The 22,388-nt window shown below is 34.6% G+C and overlaps 1 protein-coding gene across 1 annotated transcript in view; it reads left to right on the top strand.

Annotated features, from left to right (window-relative positions):
• CPQ (carboxypeptidase Q) overlaps positions 1-22,388 on the top strand; it is a 448,482-nt gene that overhangs the window by 182,831 nt on the left and 243,263 nt on the right. Inside the window, exon 4 of the mRNA XM_069466192.1 lies at positions 14,219-14,426. Coding sequence (XP_069322293.1) covers positions 14,219-14,426 — 208 coding nt within the window. The remainder of the gene's footprint in view (positions 1-14,218; positions 14,427-22,388) is intronic.

Genomic DNA, 22,388 nt, shown 5'->3' with positions numbered 1-22,388 from the left:
TAAGTACCCAGTAGATGTTCTTTGAATTGACTTAATATTTCTAATTATATCATTAAGTGGCCAGAATGAGTTAATTTAACCCATGTGTTCTTTTTACTCCTTTTAGTGAGCTAGAAATTTTTTTGTTGCCAAAGTCAACCTGGTAGCCAAATGTTTAAATTCTGGTAATTGGTGAATATGCCTCATCACAGGTTTGTTGAATGATTTATTTTTAATAAAAGCAGAAGGCTCACAAAAAGCTCAGCAAATCTGTTGGCAGTTTTAAGACATTACACATGGTAGCTTAGGAAAATTTCTCAGCAAATGAGACCTATTAGGTTATATAATATTCTTGCAAGGAAACTAGGAAAATAACTTTTAAAATTACATCTGTTTTGCTATACTTAAAAGCAGAAATTACCTGAAAGGGGAGCAGATTATGGAGAATTGATTAGATATTTGAAGACATTTTTATATGATCTTAAAATATTTTTAGGTGTTAATTTCTCACAGAAGTTAAATTATAGCTCTAAATGCAGAAATAATAGTTTCCATTTGATTACTAATTATTTTTTAGAGTTAACTTTTATCTATTTTTGGATGGTGTTACTTTTACCCTTCTCTTTTAAAATGCAAACTCCAAGTTTAAGGCTATACCTCACCATCGTGTTTATGAAGTCGATTAAATCTTACAGAATGTTCCAGTGCAATCTGAAACCACAGCGAGTACTTGAGATTTTCTGTTTGAAAAGTGTTTTAATCAGTGATGGATTTGGAATTATTGCCAGCTGATTCCTGAATCTTTAGGCCTAGGCTTTAAGAACACATTATCCAGATGTTTATAAAATGGCATTTTGCTAATGTCCTGTTTATACTTTGTGGTTAAAAAAAATACATTTGCCTACTTCAAAGTACCAGATGAAAGCATTTTACATCAACTAAATATTACATTTTAGCTACCCAACAGTCCTTCAGTCCCACCCTTCTGCCTTAAAGGGACTTACTCCCTATCATCACCTATTTTCACCATGACACATGACAAGAATGCAGTCTGTGTTGTGGAATTTTGTATGAATACTAAGTTCTTGGCAATGCTTCTTATACCTCCCTACATCTTCTGTTTTCCCTAAAAAGTATTCTCTCTTTGAAAGAAAAGTTTAATTTCTCAATTTCTTAAACCAGATTATTAATTGAGACTGCAAAATGAATGGAGGAACACCTACTAATTCCTCAAAGCTTAGCAATAGAATCTAATCCTTTGAAAATCTGTCTGCTTAACTCATCACTATTAATCAGTTTAAGACTACTTAGAAAAGGCATTGGGAGAAAAAAATAGGAAAAAATGGGGAATAAGGCAATATTAAAGTTGACATTTTGTAGCCAGGTTGGTAGGGTAAAAAAGCAGTTGAACTCACGACTTTTTTAAAAAAATTAAAACATCGTAGGCTGGGCCCGGTGGCTCACACCTGTAATCCTAGCACTCGGAGGCTGAGGAGGGAGGATCACTTGAGCCCAGGAGTTTGAGGGCATAGTGAGCTTTGATGACACTACTGCACTCTAGGTGGGGTGACGAGTGAGACTATGTCTCAAAAAAATATAGGTTGATGTTAATTTCAGTGCTTTGCATTATTTTTCTGATTATAAGCGTAATATTTACTTTTTTTTTTTTTTACAAATTTAGAAAATGTTGAAAAGTAAAGAAGAACATAAAAATCATCCATGATCTCACTACCTAGATAAAATTTCTTTTACGTTTTCCTCTATTTGGGGGGATCATTTTTTGCTACATAAATTTACATATATACAAAATTGGGGTTAGAGTATATGTACAATTTTGAAACATGTTTTAACCATATTCTTGTGACATTGAATATTCTTCAAAATATGGTTTTGAGTGGCTGCAGAGTTTATCTGTTACTACTTCACCATCCTTTATTTGGTCTTTCCTGTCTTGCTGTGGTGCCTAGGTTCAGTTTCATGGTGATGACTGCACATCCTTTGTCTTCACTGAGTCACTCTGGGCTCACTACGGTAGTCATTAGCACCGGCTCCTAGATACTCTTCACCTTCTTCACATAAAAGGACTGTACTTTTTGGCCCCTTTGGGTTTGGGTGAGGCTATCTGACTTTTTCTAGCCAATGAGATAGATGTGAGTAAGGCATTTAAGTATTAATGAGAGAGATCTTCTCGAGCACTGTTGTTTTTGCCACACTATCTGGCAGCATTCCAGAGAGTGGCTGCTCCGTAAGCCTGGATCCCAGAGTGAGGGTGAGGCCAAGATGAGCACCCAACTGACCTGGGATGGATAGGTAATGTGAGAAGAAAACAAAACTTTGTTTTAATGAATGAAATCTTGGGGGCTGTTTGGTATCATAGCATAAGTTAGCTGATCTTGACTGATACACTGATCATACGTATTTAGATTGGGAATCTGCTTTAGACGCTGTGATCATCATGTGGACCCACTCACCTTCATGTCCATGAATATGTGGCAGGTCACCGTAAACACCATCAGATTCTCAGACAATTGGGGAATTTTTCTCCCTACACATCTGTTTTCAAGGTGTTCCTTTAGACCTATGTAGTCCTTCAGACATATTTGATAACTTGTATTACACACATATGTAAGCATTCATACCTTTATTCTCATAATGTTTATGATTAGCCTTGTCTGTGTTTTTCTGTCTCCTTGCCAAGTGTCAGTAGAAATTTTAACGTAAAGATTGATTCTTTTAAGTTTAAATTTTGTAGTTGTATGAAAATGAGTAAGTTCAAAAGAAAAAATAATCCTGTTATTTCCTCTGCCAGTCAAACCTATTTCTTTCATTCCATATTTTCTCTATTCCTTGTGTGTAAAACTTTATGTTGCCTATCACAGTTTACATACAACTTGGCATTTTCTCTGTATCATGTTAAAAATTTTCCTGTTATTTTCTAGACTTCATAATTAACATTTTAATGGCTATAAAATATTCCATTGAAATTGAATACCATAATTTATACTACAATTCCCTTATTACTGGGTTTTTAGTTTGCTGTTTTTTTTTTTAGAAATACTGTTGGAATAAATAGTTTTTAAATCATTTTAAAACAAATATACTAGAATTTATGCATATAATCAGCATTACTGTATGAATAACTTCTAAGTCTGAACACATATGCTAACACAGGTGCTATTTATAAAAACATTTCTAATACTTTTCTTTGAAATTGTTTTTAGGGCCAATTGATGAGCCACAACTTAAAAGCCAGTTTTATTACTTTATAACATATCTTGGTTTGGACCCCAAATAATTCATTCATTTTATTTGTCATATTTTGACTGTTTCCAAAAATCAATTCTAATTTTAAAGCACCAAATTTTGCCTCTATTTAGACCATTTGGAAGACTGCCAAATGCTCTGAAGGCAATTTTAGAGGAAAAGTTCCAAAAATGTTTAGAGCAATGGGCAATTACTGCAATAACTGTGCAGCCTACCACAGTGATGGTTTTGGAGGAATAACACTCCTTTGGTTATGTGAGTTTGAGTAGGTTTGTTACTATAGCCGTTAAGTCCATAACTCGATAGTCATACTTGGGCATAAATCTATTGTTCTAAATGTCAGTTCCTTGAGAGCAGTGGCTGATTCTTTCATAGCCCCTCCATTCGTGTCTTGTACATGGTATGTGCCTGTGTATATTTGTGATTGATTCTAAAAAGTGAATACTCTGTTGAGCATACTCTTTTTCCATTGATAAGGACCTATCTTGAATAAATCCTTTCTTCTGGTGAAGGCTTGAACTTTTCAGAACTCTGGACCAACAGCATTAGCATCACATGGAAATTTGTTAGAAATGAATGTTCCCTGGCTCCATCCTGGACCTACTGAATCAGAAATTCTAGGGGTTGGGCCCAGCAATCTGTTTTAACAAGCCCTTCATGTTATTCTGACACATAATACATAAATCAATAAATGGTAAAATATGCCTGGAGAAAAACTGAAAATAAAGATCAGGGAGATATTCTAGGACAAAAGAAAATTGGCTTTAGAACCACAGATAAGCAAAATTCAATAAACATTTTCCAGAAATTGTGCTGTAAACACTAAGTACACAAAAGCAAAAAGATAATGTCTTTGTTCTCAAGGAGCTGATGTCTAGAAGAAATAAAGATGTGCAAATGTGTATAAAATATTTAAATAAATATAATGCTGTGTGATACTTCAATATAGAAGTATATGCGAAATATGGGTGGTGATAATGATAAGTACCATTTAGAGACCACATGTTATCTGTCAGCCACAGTGCAAGTGCTTTGCATTATATATATGTGTATGTATAAAATTCTTTCAATCTATCCATTAGAAAGAATATAAAAGATTAAATGCTGCTGTGTGGCTTGAATAGGTTCCCTTAAAACTGGAAATAATAAAACTCTGGTATCAAAGTTCAGCATTTCTTGCCCAGAGGACTTGAACTATTTAGTCTCTGTGCTTGTCAGTTCACTTCAGAAATGAGTATATTAGCACTTTCCTTAAAATTGATATGCAGATTAAATAAGTAACATATGAAATTGCTTAGCTCAATATATATATCACAAATATTCAATAGGTAGTAATTATTTTTATTGCTATTAACAGTAATCAACATCATTATCATTGTTCCTAGCGTGGTGAGTGGCAATGTAGTATCGGTTCTGTAGAGATTAAGAGCGTAACTCAAGCCAGATTGCCAGGGTTCACTTCTGGCTTTGTCAGCTTCTAGTTGTGAGTCCATGGGTTTAGCTTCTCTGTGCTTCAGTTTCCTCATCTATAAAATGGGGACAATGAGAGTCCTTGCTTCATAGGGTTGTAGGTACTGGTGAATGAATTAATGCATGTATAACACCCAAAACACTGGTAGGCATACAGCAAATGCTCAATAAGTGCTAGCTATTATTATCATTAATTTATTTGGAATGTTCTGTAGACTGCTCTGTCAAAAAGTCTAACATCTCTCTGTGTTATTTTGTAATTTTCATGAAATGGTGTTTTCTTTGGGGGACTATGGAACAAGAATATCACCCTTTCTTAAATCTGTGGTGTTCAAAGATCAATACCTATTTGAGTAAAGACCTTTCCATGATGTCTAAGAATAAGAAGAAAAAAAAAATTATACCAAACTAAGACTTACAAAAGGCCAAGGGGAAGAAAATTTTAATCAAAAGTCATCCATTTTTATTTCATGGAAATGTATTATTTAAGCACATATGCCGATAATGATGCCCAGATTCTATTTGTATACATTATTTTCCTCCTTTGAAGTAACTAACTACTGATTTCTTATCTGTGCCAGCATTCTTATCAGAACTAATTCTGTGCCCTCGATATCACTGTGTGGGACAGAGATCTTGTATTGGACTTTTCTGAAGATTAGAAGACTAAAATATGTGTCAGTTGCCTCAGAGGCTGAGAAGATGTACACAAACGTGAATAAACAGTTAAAATACTACCAGATGTATAGGAAGAGTCTTTGAACACAAATGCAGTTTACATCACAAAAATATTAGCTTTGTAATTCTGCCTAGATGGTACATTGATGGCTAGCACTACAGAAGGATTCATCTGCAAATATTTCATGTAACTTACGGTAGAAGAAAAGAAAATTTCAACAGATATTTTTCTATTAATTTGCCACAGGTGCTCAAATGCCTGTGTGCTAGAATTTCAGGTATTCAAATTTGCTACTGTGATAGCTTCAGATTTTGCTTCCAGGTTTTCTACAGGTTGTGGCACATACTTTTAAGAATTTAATTCTGTTTCTTGGTAATGCTGCAGTTTGGTTGATTATAGTTTAACAGGATGACTATAATTTCTCAAAGAATCAAGTGACTATTAACTCAGTTTAGGTCACTGTAAATTCATGTTCAATCTTTATCATGTGGATATTGTGTTCAGTTCTTTTATTTTACTTTACATTATTTCATCTTCATGTTTCCATGTGTTGCTTTTGACCATTTACATGCCATGAAAATCTTCCATTTTGCTGCTACCACTCCTGAAGTTTTTCTGCTGCATTTCTTCTAGATTTCTACATTTATACACAGAGATGCAGAGAACATTTTAGTACAAATTATTTTTTTATGATATTACCAAGGAGTTTGTTCTCTAAAACAAAATAACCAGGGCAAAATAAGAATTTTTATAGGTTTAAAACATTTTGAGAGATCACATTCTATAGTAGAAAGATCAAACTAATTTAGGTGCCACCAGCATGTGATATGCAGGTTGAGCTTGAGCATCCCTTATCCAAAATGTTTGGGACCAGAAGTGTTTTGGATTTCAGATTTTTTTTTTTTAATTTTGAAATGTTTGCATATACATAATGAGATATCTTGGGGATGGGACCCAAGTCAAAACACAAATTTATTTATGTTTAATATACCCATTATACACATAGCCTAAAGGTAATTTTATAATTTTATGCAGCATTTTAAATAATTTTGTGAAATGAAACCTAGTTTTAACTGCATTTTGATTGCCACCAATCACGTGAGGTTGAGTGTGGCATTTTCCACTTGTGGCATCATGTTAGCGCTCAAAAAGTTTGGATTTTGGAACATTTTGGATTTCGGATTTTCATATTAGGAATGCTTGACCTGTATGTACAATTTCTCCACAGTTTACATAATATTGGATTTTTATTTTAAGTATATAATAGCTTCTTACAATAATTTTAATTTGGATTTATTTACTTGATAGGGAGCTGTACATTTTTAAAAGAAAAGGTTTAATATTTATAGTTTTAAAATATTTAATACACTGATTTATCTACTTTGGTCATTGCAAACATTAGGAATGAATTTGGCTAATGGTAGCTGTATTAGGGTTTTCCAGAGAAACAAAACCAATAGGATGTGTAACCAAGCAGAAATTATAACATACACAGAATGAAATCAGAAAGAAAATAAGGAAACTAATATATTTTGTGATGTTTACTTTGGGTTACAAAATAATCACAAAAACTAATATTCATGTAATACTTTCTAGCTGACAAAATATTGTATAAAATTTTAGCTATTTTGAATTTTATATTTATTTCACAGTTACCTTCTTATATCTTTGAGTCTTCTTTACATTTTTGTGTTTTAGAGAAAAAAGCCAAAAGTCTTTCCTGTATGCCGTCAATGTTAAAAGTCAGTTTTATTTCCCTCAATATTTTGATCATCTTCCTTCTTTCCCACACTCTTGTGGAGTTGGCTGTATTCCTCTATTTTGGGAGAAGCTACATCTCTCTGACACTGTGTTTGTAATAGTCTGTAGGTGAACATAAGATATTAAACATGTTGGTTGAGTTTTGTTCATGTGGAGTCTGTCATTCATATGGAATAGAATTCAAGAATTTGACTTTTTTCTGTCTCTCTTCTACCATTTCAACTGAATCATACAAGTTAGGAATGAAATTTAGTCCTGTCTCCTCTCTCTTAAGTTTTTTTTTTTTTTTAACTTGTGGAAGTTGGGAATACTTTAGTGTTTCCCTTTTGTGAAATTCTGGTATAAATGAAACTTTTTGCTTTTGTGTTGTTAATGACAGTTTAAAAGTCTGAGGTGAATTTACTCATATTATGGCACTAGATCTAAAAAAATTAGTAAAGCCAATTGTTAATTTTCCCAAAGAGTTATTTTCACACTGATTTTTAAATCTAACAAGCCTGTCTAATAAACAGAGTAAGTGCTCGTTTAATGTTACTAATAAAGAAGTTTTTTTTAAAAAAAAAACTATGGAAACAAAGGATTGTAGCTTCAAAAGCTCACAATCTTCACAACCATTCCCACCTCCAGACCTTTGTTTAGGAAACATTCTAAGGCTTTACAGTATTGTGAACAATTTTTATTTTAGTCAATGTATTATATGCCTCTACATAAACCTACATATTTCTCATAGAAATACATAATTGTCCTCTTACATTTAACATATAAGCTGACGCCTACTTTCAAGGATTGATTTGAGCTTTGTAAATTTTGAAATATTCAGAAACAAAGTGCCTGATATCTTTTATAAGGCAATAGTCAGAAGTCACTAGCATTAGGGAGTTTGACTGATGTGTGGTAATCATGTGGGAAACTTCAAACTTATTTGCTTAAACATTGTACTTATTTTATGTAGGTAAAAGGAAAATATTCATCTTGCTTCAAATTATGTCACTTTTCGTAAAATACATAAGAAATTTTAATGAAATTTGAAAAACCGATTTAAGACTGACATTTTTACATGTTCATTTTATATTTAGGGTATACTATCTTGCAAGCACAGACAGCAGCAGGCTTTGTGTTTATGGTCTCATAAGCCAGGTCCATGGAAGTATAATTTTTAAATGAGAATGATATCAGGATTCTCTCCTTAAAGAAAAATCTGGAAACTTAGAATTCTTATTTTGATTTTTATAATAGATGTTTTATTCCAAACATAATTCATATACAATAAAATTTACCCCTTTAACTTGTACAATTCTATAGTTTTTAGTATATTCACAGAGTTGTGCAACCACCATCACCATCCAATTTTAGAACATTTTCATCATCCTGAAAGGAAACTTCATACTTGTTAACATTCATGCCCCATTCGCCTCTCCCCCACCAGCCTTAGGCAAGCTAAAATTTACTTTCTGTCTCTATAGATCTGCTTGTTCTGGAGATGTCATATAAATGGAATTTTATAATATGTGGTCTTTTATAACTAGCTTCTTTTACTTAAAATAATATTTTCAAGGTTCATTCATGTTATAAAATGTACCAAAAATGTCATTTTTTATTGCTGAATAATATTCTATTGTATGGCTATACACATTTTGTTTACCAGTTTATCAGTTGATGGATATTAGAGTTGTTTTCACCTTTTTACTATTAAGAATAATGCTGCTATGAATATTTGTGTGCAAGTTTTCTTCATGTGGACATATGTGTTCATTTCTTTTGAGTATATGACAAGGAGTAGCATTGCTGGGTTGTGTGACAAATGTTTAACATGTTTCACTTTTTGAGGAACTATCAAATTGTTTTCCAAAGTAGCTACCCCATTTTACCCCACTAGCTATGTACAAGGATTCAAATTTCCTCATATCCTGCCCAATACTTGTTTTTAATCTCTTTTTGATCATAGCCATTCCAGTGGGTATGAAGTAGCATCTCACTGAAGTTTTGATTTGCATTTCTCTTATGGCTAATGATGTTCAGCATCTTTTCATGTGTTTATAACCCATTTGTATAACTTCTTTGGGGAAGTGTATGTTCAAATTCTTTGCCCATTTTTAACTGGATTTTAAAAATTATATTAAGAACTCTTTACATATTTTAGTTACAAGTGCCTTATATATGATTTGCCGAAATTTTCTCTCCTTGTGTGTGTGGTCTTTCCACTTTTTGTTGATGTCCATTGAAGCACAAAAGTTTTAACAGTCTGATGGTTCAATTTATCTATTTTTTTAATTGCCTCTGATTTTGGTGTTGTATTTAAGAAACAATTTCTTAACCCAAGGTCTTGAAGTTTTATAGTTTCAGCTGTTACATTTAGGTCTATGATTCATTTTGAATTAATTTTTGCATATGATGTGATTTAGGGTAACCTTGTTGAAAATGAATTGGCCATTCTTATAAGGGTTTATTTCTGGACTCTTAATTCTATTCAATTGATTCATATATCTATCCTTATACCAGTATCATGCTATCTTGGTTACTATAGATTTGTAGTCATTTTAAAATTTGGAAGTGTGAATTCTCCAACTTTGTTCTACTTTTTCAAACTTGTATTGGTTACTGTGAGTCTTTTGCTTTTCCATAGGAATTTTAGAAGCAGCTTGTCAATTTCTTAAAAAAAAAAAAAAGTAGCTGGAATTTTGATAGAGATTGTGTTACATCTATAGATAAATTTGGGGAGTAATGCCATGTTAACAATATTAAGTCTTCTAATTCATAAACATCAGATGTCTCTGTATTTATCTGGATCTTTATGTCAACAATATTTTGTAGTTTTCAGTGTGCAAGTCTCACACTTCTTTAGTTAAATTTATTTGTACTATTTTATTGTTTTGTTACTAATATACATGGAATTGTTTACTTGTTTAATTTTCAAATTGCTCTTTGCTACTGTATTGCTATTGTATTGTATTGTTCATTGCTACTATACAACTGATTTTTATCCTGTAACCTTTGTAACCTTGCTAAACTTGTTAATTAGTTCTAATGGTTCTTTCTTTTCTATTCTTTCTTTTCTTTTCTTTTTCTTTTTTTTTTTTTTTTGCAGATTCCATAAGGGTTTCTATATATAAAATTATGTCATTTGTGAAAAGAGATATTTTATTTCTTCCTTTCCAATCTGAATTACTTTTCTTTCTTTTTCTTATTTAATTTTCCTGGCTAGAATCTCCAGCACAATGTTGAATACGCATAGGGAGAGCAAACATCCTAGTCTTATTCCTGATCTCAGGGGAAAAGCATTCAGTCTTTCACCATTACGTATGGTGTTAGCTGTGGAGTTTTTGGTAGATACTTTTTAATCAGTTTGAGGAAGTTCTCCATTAGTTTGATTAGAGATTTTGTATAAAGGTACTAGATTTTGTCAAATGCTTTTTCAGCATCTACTGAGATGATCATGTGGTTTTTGTCTTTTATCATATCAATGTGGTGTATTATATTCATTGATTTTTTGGATGTTAAACCAACTTTGTATTCCTGGGATAAATCCCATTTGGTCATGGTGTATAATCATTTTCATATGTTGCTGGATTCAGTTTGCTAGTATTTTGTTGAGGATTTTTTGCATTTATATTCATAAGATATTGGTCTGTAGATTTCTTTTCTTGTGATGTCTTTATCTGTTTTATTTTTATTTTTATTTCAGGATATTATGAAGGTACAAACATTTTGGTTACATTTTATGTCTTTGCCTCACCCAAGTGAGGTTTAGAGGCATGCCCTTCTGCCCTTCTCCTCTACAATGCTCACCACATCCATTAGTTGTGAGTTTACCAACCCCCCAACCCCCTAATCCCTGGAGAATATTACTACTGTGTGGGCACCATAGTGTTGCTCAGTCAGTGCCAGTTTGATGGCAAGTACCTGTGGAGCCTATTCTCCCAATCTGGTGATACCTCACTTCGGATAATGGGCTCAAGCTCTACCCAGGGAAATATAAGAGGTGCTAGATCACTGTCGTTTCTTATAATTGAGTAATATTCCATTGTATACATATACCAAATTTTAATAATCCACTCATGCATTGATGGGCACTTTGGTTGTTTCCACATCCTTGCAATGGTGAATTGTGCTGCCATAAACATTCGGGTCCAGATGTCTTTATTATAGAATGCCTTTTGCTCTTTTGGGTAGATGCCTAATAGTGCTATTGCTGGATCGAATGGTATTTCTATTTTTAGTTCTTTGAGGTATCTCCAAATTCTTTTCCACAGAGGTTGCACTAATTTGCAGTCCCACCAGCAGTGTAAGAGTGTTCCCATCTCTCCACATCCTCTCCAGCATTTGTTGTTTTAGGATTTTTTGATAGAGGCCAATCTCACTGGGATTAGATGATATCTCATTGTGTTTTTGATTTGCATTTCTCTAACAATTAGAGTTGTTGAGCATTTTTTTATCTGGTTTTGATGTCAGTAATAGTTGCCTTTTATTATAGAATAAGTTTAGAAATATTCCCTCCTCTTCTATTTCTTGGAAGAGTTTGTAAAGGACTAGTATTAATCTTTTAATATTATTTTTATTTTTTATGGCTTCCTTTGTAGTTTACTCTTTACTATTATTAAGTTGCAGATAGGGCTTGTAAATGGAGGCAGGAAGGTGGTGTTCATACTGATTGGTCCCTCTAGGACAATTTCACAACAGTGAAAGTACAGGATTCTAAATAAAACTGTTGAGTCTTCATTTTGCCTCCTTCTGCTAGACAATGATTAATGCTCTACCACTGGAAGACAGAAACAAATTCAAAGGTTTTTATATCTTAAATTCAGAACCACAGTTAGAAGATCTTTTTCCGTGCTGTTTCTCCCAGTTAAGCCATGATGCCTGGTTCACTGTCCCTACTTTAAGAACTCTTACCTGTAACTTATTAGGACAAATTTGTCTAGAAACATTATTTATAAGAAACTGTTAAGAAGTTTTATACTGACCTTCTCATGAGTAAGAGAGTCTGAGAACAAGGAGAGCTTGTTGAATCCCAGACATCACGTAAGATATTATGAGTAATAAATATTTAGATTGTCTTCCTACATGTTGCAAGGTAATTTCTAGTCATTAATCACTCTACCAACTCAGTGGGAAAAATTAGCACTGAAGAAATAATAACAACAACTAATGTTTACTAAGTAATTACTATGTGCCAAACACTGTCTTAAATTCTTTATATATACTTTTTTATTTTTTATAGCAATAGTATGAGGTCAATATTAACATTACTCTCCACTTTACAGATGAGGAAACTGAGAAACAGAGAGCTAATCTAAGTTGCTTGGTGTCATGCAGGTAGAGAATGCTGGAGCCAGGATTTGACCTTGGTTATATGACCACAGAACCTGAACCAGAAGTTCAAGTGGATTATGCACATTTCAGAGCAGGGATTCAGATCCGATATTCCAAGTTCTGGGTTTATAAGTCATTTGTCTTCCTTTTGATGAACAATAAAATTTGCAGTCAACATTTAAGAAATGTCCCTAAGAAGACAACATAGATTTAAGGAAAAAAAAGAAATTAAGAAATGTCCATAAAGCATGTACTCAGATGGTACTAATGACTTAAGATTAGACAGTCTCTGTGGAGATAATTTAATAGGCAAGTCAATAAAATAAATATTTAGCATTTATTGAGTGATTACTATGTTCCAGGGTAATTGATTTACTTGTATAAAGTAATTAAATCTGCAAAAGAATTCTATAAAATAGGAGTATTATTATTATCATCTCCATTTGTAGCTGAAGCTCCTGAAGCAAAGATGTGGGTAACTTGCCCAAGGCCAATTAGCAGTAAGTGGCATAGCCCAGGTTTGAACCCAGGCAGTCTTGCTCCAGAGCCTCTGTTCTTAACTGTTTTGCTATGTAATTTCTCTAAGTAAGAAGTCACCTGAAATATGGTCACGACAATGCAGTCATACCAAGAATGCAGTTATAGATAACAATGGAACATTGTGTTTGTGCATGTAGAGATTGGAGTCACTTCTATAGGAGAGAAGCACCAAGCTGTCATGTGTAGGAGAGAAATGTGTTGTGGCCGAAAGGAGGAGGAAGGCTGTTCTGTGAATATGAGATAACCTGAAACAAATATGGAAATATGAAAAGAAAAAATAATTTTAAAAGGGAGGCTTTTTGCTTCTGCTTTAACAGAAGATAGGAATAGACTGATAGGTTGTGGTATGCGCTCAGAAGCAGAGACTGGCCTTGAGTGAATTGCGGTTCAGAAGGGTTTGCAGCTGTACCTCAGGGGTAAAAGGGGACAGCTTGAAAGAGCAATTTGCAAAATGACTTTGATAAACTTCATTAGCAGATACAGAGGTTGAATCAATAGTAGATTAATATAAACTTCAATTATAAGTGTTTCTAGTAATGTAAGAAGAATCTGGAAATTAGCAAGAAACATTTGACCAGTTGGGATAATATTTCTCCTTTAGTGCCAAAATTATAATAGTTTTTTTTCTCTTGTGGCAATAAAATCAGGGGCCTGGATTTATTCAGCACCTTTCTTCATGAGACCACAAATATTTCCCAGACGTTGTTCTCCAGTTTTCCTGCATGGTGTTCTACCACCAACGTGGGATTATATACTCAGACTTCTGTGTTTAGGTGAGAAGAGTGTAAGCTCAGTGTTAGTCAGTGACCACAGAGCTAAGTGTATTTGGGCCAGTTTTCTTCCAGACATGTGGGTCTTCTGGTGTGCAGCCTTGTCTCCTGGTACAGATGTGTTCACTTCTTGGTCACAAAGGCACTGTTGATGTCCTTCAGAGTTTGTGGCAATTTGCAACTTTGAAGGATCATCCATATTATCAAAAATTTACATATATTTTCAATTAGATGATTATTAATTTAAAGTTTCTAAGTTTTTTTTTTTACCAAAGTAAAAATTATATTCATATCAAAAGCAAGTAAACCAATACTGCCCACCCTGCCTACTTCCCATATGTGAACAAAGATCAGTGAAAATCAAATGTCAATATACAGGAGCTTTTAAAAAATACTCTTGGTCCATTTCAACTGTCAAGGTAACCTGGTGGCTTCTTTTCTCAAGTCCTCACACAGGTATTCAGAAATACCAAGATGATGTGCCCAAGATCCCAGCAGCCTGTATTACAGTGGAAGATGCAGAAATGATGTCAAGAATGGCTTCTCGTGGGGTCAAAATTATCATTCGGCTGAAGATGGGGGCAAGGAACTATCCAGATACTGATTCCTTCAACATTGTAGCAGAGATCACTGGGAGAAAGTACCCAGAACAGGTGAGTGAAGGAGAGGGATGGGCTGTTTAGGAATAGGGTGATCTTGGCAAGTTTGAGTTATTAGGATAGTTTGGGAAGGAGAACATGAGACTGCAGAGATGGTCCTCATAGGCTCATTGAAGGCAGAAACTTCATTTATATTTTTTCTCACCAAAAGTTTTACTACATTGACTGAAGAAGGACAGGACTAATTGAAAGGGAGAATGGGATCCATAGTGTGAGAGTATTATTTGTACATACAGATTTGTTCCATTTGGAGCCAGGTTGGCATTTGAGATCAAACCAATAGGTAATACTTATTGTGCTTATTGTGTGAGTTATCTTATTTAATCCTTTCAAACATCAGTGAAGCGGGACCTGTTTTCTTCATTTTACAGGTAAGGAAGGTAACTCAGAGGGAAACTCACTCTCACAAGGTCCACACAGCTAAGTGACTGATAAGGGACTTAAATTCAGGACTTTGTAGATATTAAATTAAGCTTTAAACCACAGTTTATGTGCAGTTTCCAAGGTGTATTTTTTTAAATAGTCTTAGAGATAGATCCAATCTCTATACTACCTGAATGTTAAATAACATGACCAAGTTACTTATTCTCTGAGTCTTAGAGAACTTATCTGCAAAAAAAGGGATGGTATATGTAATTAACCAAATTATTATGAGGACTATATTAGATAATGCACATCAAATAGCCTCATACAGTGTTTGGCACATCACAAATGCTCAAATGCTCATTGACTGTGAGTCTACTTTGTGTGGTATCAAGTGTGCAAAAAACAGTTTTTATGATGTTTCTGGTGCAAATCTGAAATCCTGAAAATAGACTTAAAAATAAAGTTACTCAGAAATTTCAGACTTGTATTTTGCTTGAAGACACCAATGGGACAAAGGAAAAAGTGAATAGTGATGGAGTTTGGTAATGGAGAAACACACCTTCTGCTCATGTCTTGACTCAGGACTCCTCCCAGACTTAGGGTTGTGCTGTAGTAAAGATTTATTTTAAGTTCAGGACCCTTTTCTTCCCAAATTGCCTGTTTCAAGGACCTGGGTATCATCAACCATGGGTTGTGGCCACAGGGATAATAGAAAATCAAGAACTCAGTAGGACCATTGGGAATCAGATAGCTGTATTGAAACTATGGTTTCAAATATTGAGAAAACAAATAACCCCAGCCTCTTCCCCCTATAGGAAACTGATAACAAGAGAACCAAGAATCTGTATTCCAGATACTGAACAGTCAGACTCCTGAAAAATGTAATCCTTACCAGGTATTTTCCCCGTCAGTAATTCCTGGATAAAGTTTTGTCATCTTCAGGTTGCTAGCCCAGGGTATTGGGGTTTAGGATTTTATACTATCAGTTGTCTGAGTGAGCAGGTTGATTCTGGCCTTCGGGTTTTGATGAGTTTTTAAAAATGTATATAGTAATGCAACCACTACCACAATCATATGGAATATTTCCACCAGGCCAAAGATTCCCTTGTGCTTTTTCGGTCCATTTGCAACTTAACTCTCCTGCCCCCTGACAGCTACTTGCTCTTTCTAGAGCTATTATCTTTTCTAGAATTTCATATAAGTGGAATCATATAATCTGTAGTCATTAACGTCTGCCTCTTTCACTCAGCATAATGCTTTCGAGATTTATCCATGTTGTGGTATCTAAAAAGTGTAGTATATAAAAAGTTATTTCTTCTTTTATATCACTGAGGAATATCTCATTGTATGGATAGAGCACAATTTTGTTATCCACTCAGCAGTTGATGGACATGTGGGTGGTTTCTAGTTTTTGACAATTATGTGTGAAGCTTCTGTAAACATTCTTGTCCTCGTCTTTCTGTGGACTTACATTCTCCAGGAAGGTAAATGGACAATTCTGGAGAGATCTCAGGACTCAAGATTAAACTTTCACCTTTTCCATAGTGTTGCCTGGCACTCCAAGAGTTGGTCATAAATATCTCCTTACCAAGATATAAACGGTAGAAGATTAACAAAAGTTCTCCCACAAAGGAGTCACAGCATTATTTCCACAGAAGGAATATAAATGATCACAGTAAAGTCAAATCTGTGGCTGTGTTTTCTGGAGGAATCTGCCTTATAGCTGACTTGGAACCACAGGGGACATACAGATTGTGAACGCAAAAGACAAGCATATAGTCTCCCCTTCAGTTGTTAGGTTGGTTAATGAACCTGAGTAAGCACTGTCCTTCTTATCCCTGATAAATGCCACCTCTTCCATGAAGCCTTCTCTGGTAACTTTCCCCTCTTCTTAACACTTTATGCTACTTTCATCTCCCACCAGTGTTTACAAGTGCCCTGAGCAGGCACTCTATTTACTTTATTTACTTTCTTTTTCTTTTTTTTCTCTAATGGCTATCCCAGGACTTGGCATGCAGTAGCTTCCCAACATGTATATATATTTTTAGTAGAATGAAGAGAGTAAGTAAAGAAGTAAATGGTTGGAAGATTTTGTTAATCTTGATCCTCTCTAAATCTAGTTTTCCTGCCCTTTTAAAACATTATCGATTGGCATATTGGACATCATCCCTGAATGTCCAAACATGAACACATCAACTCCCTCATACCTTGTTCCTTGCCTTCATTTCTTGTGTCTATTGAATGAACCGTATCTAGCTATCAGCACAGTTATAAAACTTCAAGTTATTTTTCATTCCCTCCTCTTTATCACTGTCCTACAGTCAGGCGTCATGTCCTATTCAGTCTACTTTCAGCATATTTTAAAAAATTCTGTCCCTACCTTGCCTTTACCGCTATTACTGCCCTAATTCAGGTGTTCACTATTTCCCTCCTGATCTATTTTTCTGCTAGTCTCTCCCATACTGTGTCTGTTCTTATAATGAAGCTCAAAGTTATCTTTTAAAACATTGATCTCAACATGGTGTTTCCCTGCTTTAGGTCCCTCTCTCCCTATCTCTTTTTCTACAAGATTAAGGTTGTGATGAAGATAAATGCTGGCGTGAGTGATCTGAGGTGAGCAGAAGACAGAGGAAATGAGACAAAGAGGGAAGGGAACTGGGGAGGGTTATGTAGGAGGCAGTTATAGTAAGAGGAAATTATATAGCACCATTCATAAATGACCAGAAAATGAGAATAAAGAAAGAGAGAAAGGAAATGTATGATGTAGAAAGGAAATGTATGATAGAGATTTAAGATCAACTTAAATCTTCTTTATTCCATAGGCCATTGAGGGAGTTCAGCTCTCCTAAACTCTGAAAAGCTTTCCTAAAATCCTTCAACTGTGTTTTTTTAACTTGTTTTTAATTTCAAAATATTAAGGAGATACAAATGTTTTGTTATATTGATAGCTTTTATAATGTTATTAGTATGCACATCATAAGAATAGTGTTCATTGTACCTGTTAGGTAGGTTTTTACCCCTCCCCTCCTCCGTCCCTCCTGCCTTCTTGATTTACAATGAGTTTTACTTCTCTCTGTGTCCATGTGTGCCCATTGATTAGTTCCAAATTATTACAAAGTACATGTGGTGCTTGTTTTTCCATTCCTAAGATACTTCACTAAGGATAACGGTCTCCAGTTCCATCCAAATTGCTGCAAAAGACATTAATTAATTCCTTTTTATGGCTGAGTAGTACTCCATGGTATATGTATACCACATTTTGTTAATCCATTCATAAATTGATGGGTATTTAGGCTGATTCCACATCTTTGTGACTGTGAATTGTGCTGCAATAAACATTCAGGTGAAGGTGTCCTTTTGATAAAATGACTTCCTTTCCTTTAGGTAGATACCCAATAGTGGGATTGCTGGGTTGAGTGGTAAGTCTATATTTCTTTCTCTGAGGAATATCCATGCTATTTTCCATAGAAGTTTTACTAATTTACAGTCCCACCAACAGTGTATAAGCATTCCTTTCTCTGCATCCATGCCAGCATCTATTGTTTTTTGCCTTTTTAGTAATGGCCATTCTGACAAGGATAAGGTGATATCCCATTGTAGTTTTAATTTGCATTTCCCTGATGATTAGTGATGTTGAGTATTTTTCCATATGTTTGTTGGCCATTTGTCTATCTTCTTTTCAAAAATTTCTGTTAAGTCTTTTGACCACTTTTTAATGGGGTTGTTTGGTTTTTTCTTCATGATTTGTTTGAGCTCTTTGTAAATTCTGGATATTAGCTCTTTATTGGATGTATGGTTTGTGACTATTTTCTCTGGTTCATAGGTTGTCTATATAATCTGTTGATTATTTCCTTTGCTGTGCAGAACCTTTTTTTTATTTAATCAAGTCTCTCATTTATTTATTCTTTGTTGTTGCTGTAATTGACTTTGGGGCCTTAGTCATAAATTCTGTGCTGAGGCTAATGTCTAGAAGAGTTTTTCCCACATTATCTTCTAGAATTTTTATGGTTTCATGCCTTACATTTAAATTTTTAATCCATCTTGAATTAATTTTTGTATATGGCAAGAGATGATGGGGGTCATTTTTTATTCTTCTGCATGTGGTTATCCAGTTTTCCCAGCACCATTTATTGAATAGGGCCTCCTTTCTCCAGTGTATGTTGTTGTCTGCTTTGTTGAAGATCAGTTGGTTGTAGGTAGATGGTTGTATATTTGGGTTCTCTGTTCTATTCCATTGGTCTATGTCTCTACTTTTATATCAATACAATGCTGTTTTGGTTACTATAGCCTTGTAGTATAGTATTGTATAAGTTTGGTAGTGTGATGCCACCAGATTTGTTCTTTTTGCTAAAAATTGCTTTAGCTATTTTGGTTCTTTTTTGGTTCCAAGTGAAGCATAGAATTATCTTTTCTAGATCTGTGAAATATGACTTTGGTATTTTGATGGGGATTGAGTTGAATCTGTAAATCACTATGGGAAGTATGGACATGTTAACAATGTTGATTCTACTGATCCATGAGTATGAGATGTTTTTCCATTTGTTTGTGTCATCTGCAACTTCTTTCATTAGTGTTTTGTAGTTCTCCTTGTAAGATCTTTCACCTCTTTGGTTAATTATATTCCTAAGTATTTTATTTTCTTTGTAGCTATTGTGAATAGTATTAAATCTTTGATTTGACTCTCAGCTTTACTACTATTAGTATATAGAAATGCTACTGATTTGTGTACATTAATTTTGTAACTTGAGACTTTGCTGAATTTATTTATCAATTTCAGGAGACTCTTGGTAGACTCTGGGGTTTTCTAGATGCAAGATCATATCATGAGTAAAAAGAGATGGTTTGACCTTCTCTTTCCTGATTTGGATGCCCTTTATTTCTTTTTCTTGTCTGATTGCTCTGGCTAGCACTTCCAGCACTGTGTTGAATAGAAATGGTGACAGTGGGCACCCTTGTCTTGTTCCAGTTCTTAGGGAGAATGCTTTCAACTTTTCCCCATTCAGTATGATCTTGGTTGTGGATTTGTCATATGTGGCTTTTATACTTTTGAGTTATGTTCCTTCTATGCCTAGTTTGTTGAGGGTTTTTATCATGTTCAGTGGTGCTGGATTCTGTTGACTTCTTTTTTGACATCTATTGAGATGAACATATGATCTTTGTTTTTGCTTTGTTTATGTGATGAATCACATTTATTGATTTATGTATGTTTAACCATCCTTGCATCCCTGGAATGAAACCCACTTGATCATGGTGAATTATATTTTTAATGTGCTATTAAATTCATTTTTATAGTATTTTGATGAAGATTTTTACATATATTTTCATAAGGGATATTGGTCTGTAAGGTTCTTTTTTTGTTGTGTCCTTTCCTGGCTTTGATATCAAGGTGATACTGGCTTCATAAAATGAGTTGGGGAGGATTTGTGATATGTCTGTCTTTTTGATGTAAGCATTGAAGGCCATGAATTTTCCCCTTAGGATTGCTTTGGCTAATTCCACAATTTTGATAGCTTGTGTTCCCTATGTCATTTGAGGAATCTTTTGATTTCCATCTTACTTTCATCATTGACCCAAGGATTGTTCAGCAGGTGGTTGTTGAATTGCATGAGTTTGTGTAGATTTGAGTGTTTCTCTTGGAATTGATTTCTGGTTTAATTCTACTGTGGTCTTAGAAGATACACGGTATGATTTAGATCTTTTTGAATCTGTTGAGACATGTTTGTGTTCTAAGATATGTTCAGTCTTGGAGAATGCTTCATGTGCTGACGAGAAGAATGTATGTTCAGTAGTTTTTGGGTAGAGTGTTCTATAAATGTCTGTTTGGTCCATTTGTTCTAGAGTCCCACTTAAGTTCAGTGTTTCTTTCTTTATTTTATGCTTTGATAATCTGCCCAGCTCTGTCAGTAGGGTGTTGAAGTCCCCAGTAATTGTGATGCTACTGTTTATTTCTTTGCTTAGTTCTAGTAGAATTTTATGAACCTGGGAGCTCCTGCATTAGGATTATATTTAGGATATAAATATAATACGTACATATACATACATGTATATATACATACATATATATATTTAGAATTGTTATGTCTTCTTGTTGAATTGCTCCCTTTACCAGTATATAATGACCATTTTTGTCTTTCTTAACCATTGTTGATTTAAAGTCTATTTTATCTGATATGAGAATGGCTACACTTGTTCTCTTTTCATGTCCATTTGCATGGAATATTTTTTTCCATCCCTTGACCTTGAGTCTGTGTGAGTCCTTGTGGATTGGATGTGTTTCCTAGAGACAGCAGATAATTGGGGTATGTTTTTTCATCCATTCAGTCAGTCTGTGTCTTTTGAGTGGAGACTTCAAATCGTTTACATTGACTGACAGTATTGATATGTAGGATGGTGTTCTGTTCATAATATTGGATAGTACCTTATTGCTTTGTTTTTCCTCATATGTTATTGTTTTATGCAAGCTGTGAGCTTTAGCTTTGGAGTAATTTTACACTGGTAGGTATCTATTGTGCCTATCCATGTATAATGCTGTTCTGAGTATTTCCTGTAGGGCAGGCCCAGTCATGACAAATATGACAAATTCCCTCACTGTTTCCTTTCTGGAAAAGTCTTTATTTCTCATTTGTTTATGAAATTTAGTTTGTGGGATACAATATTCTTGTCTGGCAATTGTTCTGTTTAAGAACACTATAGATGGGACCCCAAACCAGTCTGGCTCGTAAAATCTCCACTGAGAAGTCTGCTGTTAGCCTGATGGGCTTTCCTTTGTAGGTTAGTTGTTGCTCTCATCTTGTTCCTTATAGAATTTTCTCCTTCTTTTTGACTTTGGCCAGGATGATGACTATATGTCTTGGAATTATCCCATTTGCTGTGAATATTCCCAGTGTTCAATGACCATCTTGTATCTGGATCTCTAAATCTCTGGCAATACCAGGGAAGTTTTCCTCAATAATTCCCTTAAGGCCGGGCGCGGTGGCTCACGCCTGTAATCCTAGCACCCTGGGAGGCCGAGGTGGGCGGATCGTTTGAGCTCAGGAGTTCGAGACCAGCCTGAGCAAGAGCGAGACCCCATCTCTAATAAAAATAGAAAGAAATTATATAGACAGCTAAATATATATATAGAAAAAATTAGCCGGGCATGGTGGCGCATGCCTGTAGTCCCAGCTACTCGGGAGGCTGAGGCAGGAGGATCGCTTGAGCCTAGGAGTTTGAGGTTGCTGTGAGCTAGGCTGACGCCACGGCACTCACTCTAGCCTGGGCAACAGAGTGAGACTCTGTCTCGGAAAAAAAAAAATAATAATTCCCTTAAACTGATTTTCCGTGATTTTTGTTCTTTCTTCCTCTCCCTCAAAGACACCTATAATTCATATTTTGGTTCACTTTGCATATTTCTCTGAGTGATTGTTCGTCTTTTATACTCTTTTTTTTTTTTTTTTTTTTAATCTTTGAATGACTTGGTTAGCTTGAGAGCCTTGTCTTTAAGCTCTGAGATTCTTTCTTCTGCTTGGTTTAGACTATTGTTGATGCTCTCTGCTGTATTTTAAAATTCCCTAAATGACTCTTGCATTTCTTTAAGCTCTAGTATATCCT

The sequence above is a fragment of the Eulemur rufifrons genome, chromosome 3, assembly GCF_041146395.1.
Source record: "Eulemur rufifrons isolate Redbay chromosome 3, OSU_ERuf_1, whole genome shotgun sequence".
NCBI classification, from domain to species: domain Eukaryota; kingdom Metazoa; phylum Chordata; class Mammalia; order Primates; family Lemuridae; genus Eulemur; species Eulemur rufifrons.
Note: the sequence above shows the minus strand (reverse complement) of the source record. Positions and strands in the feature narration are given on the sequence as shown.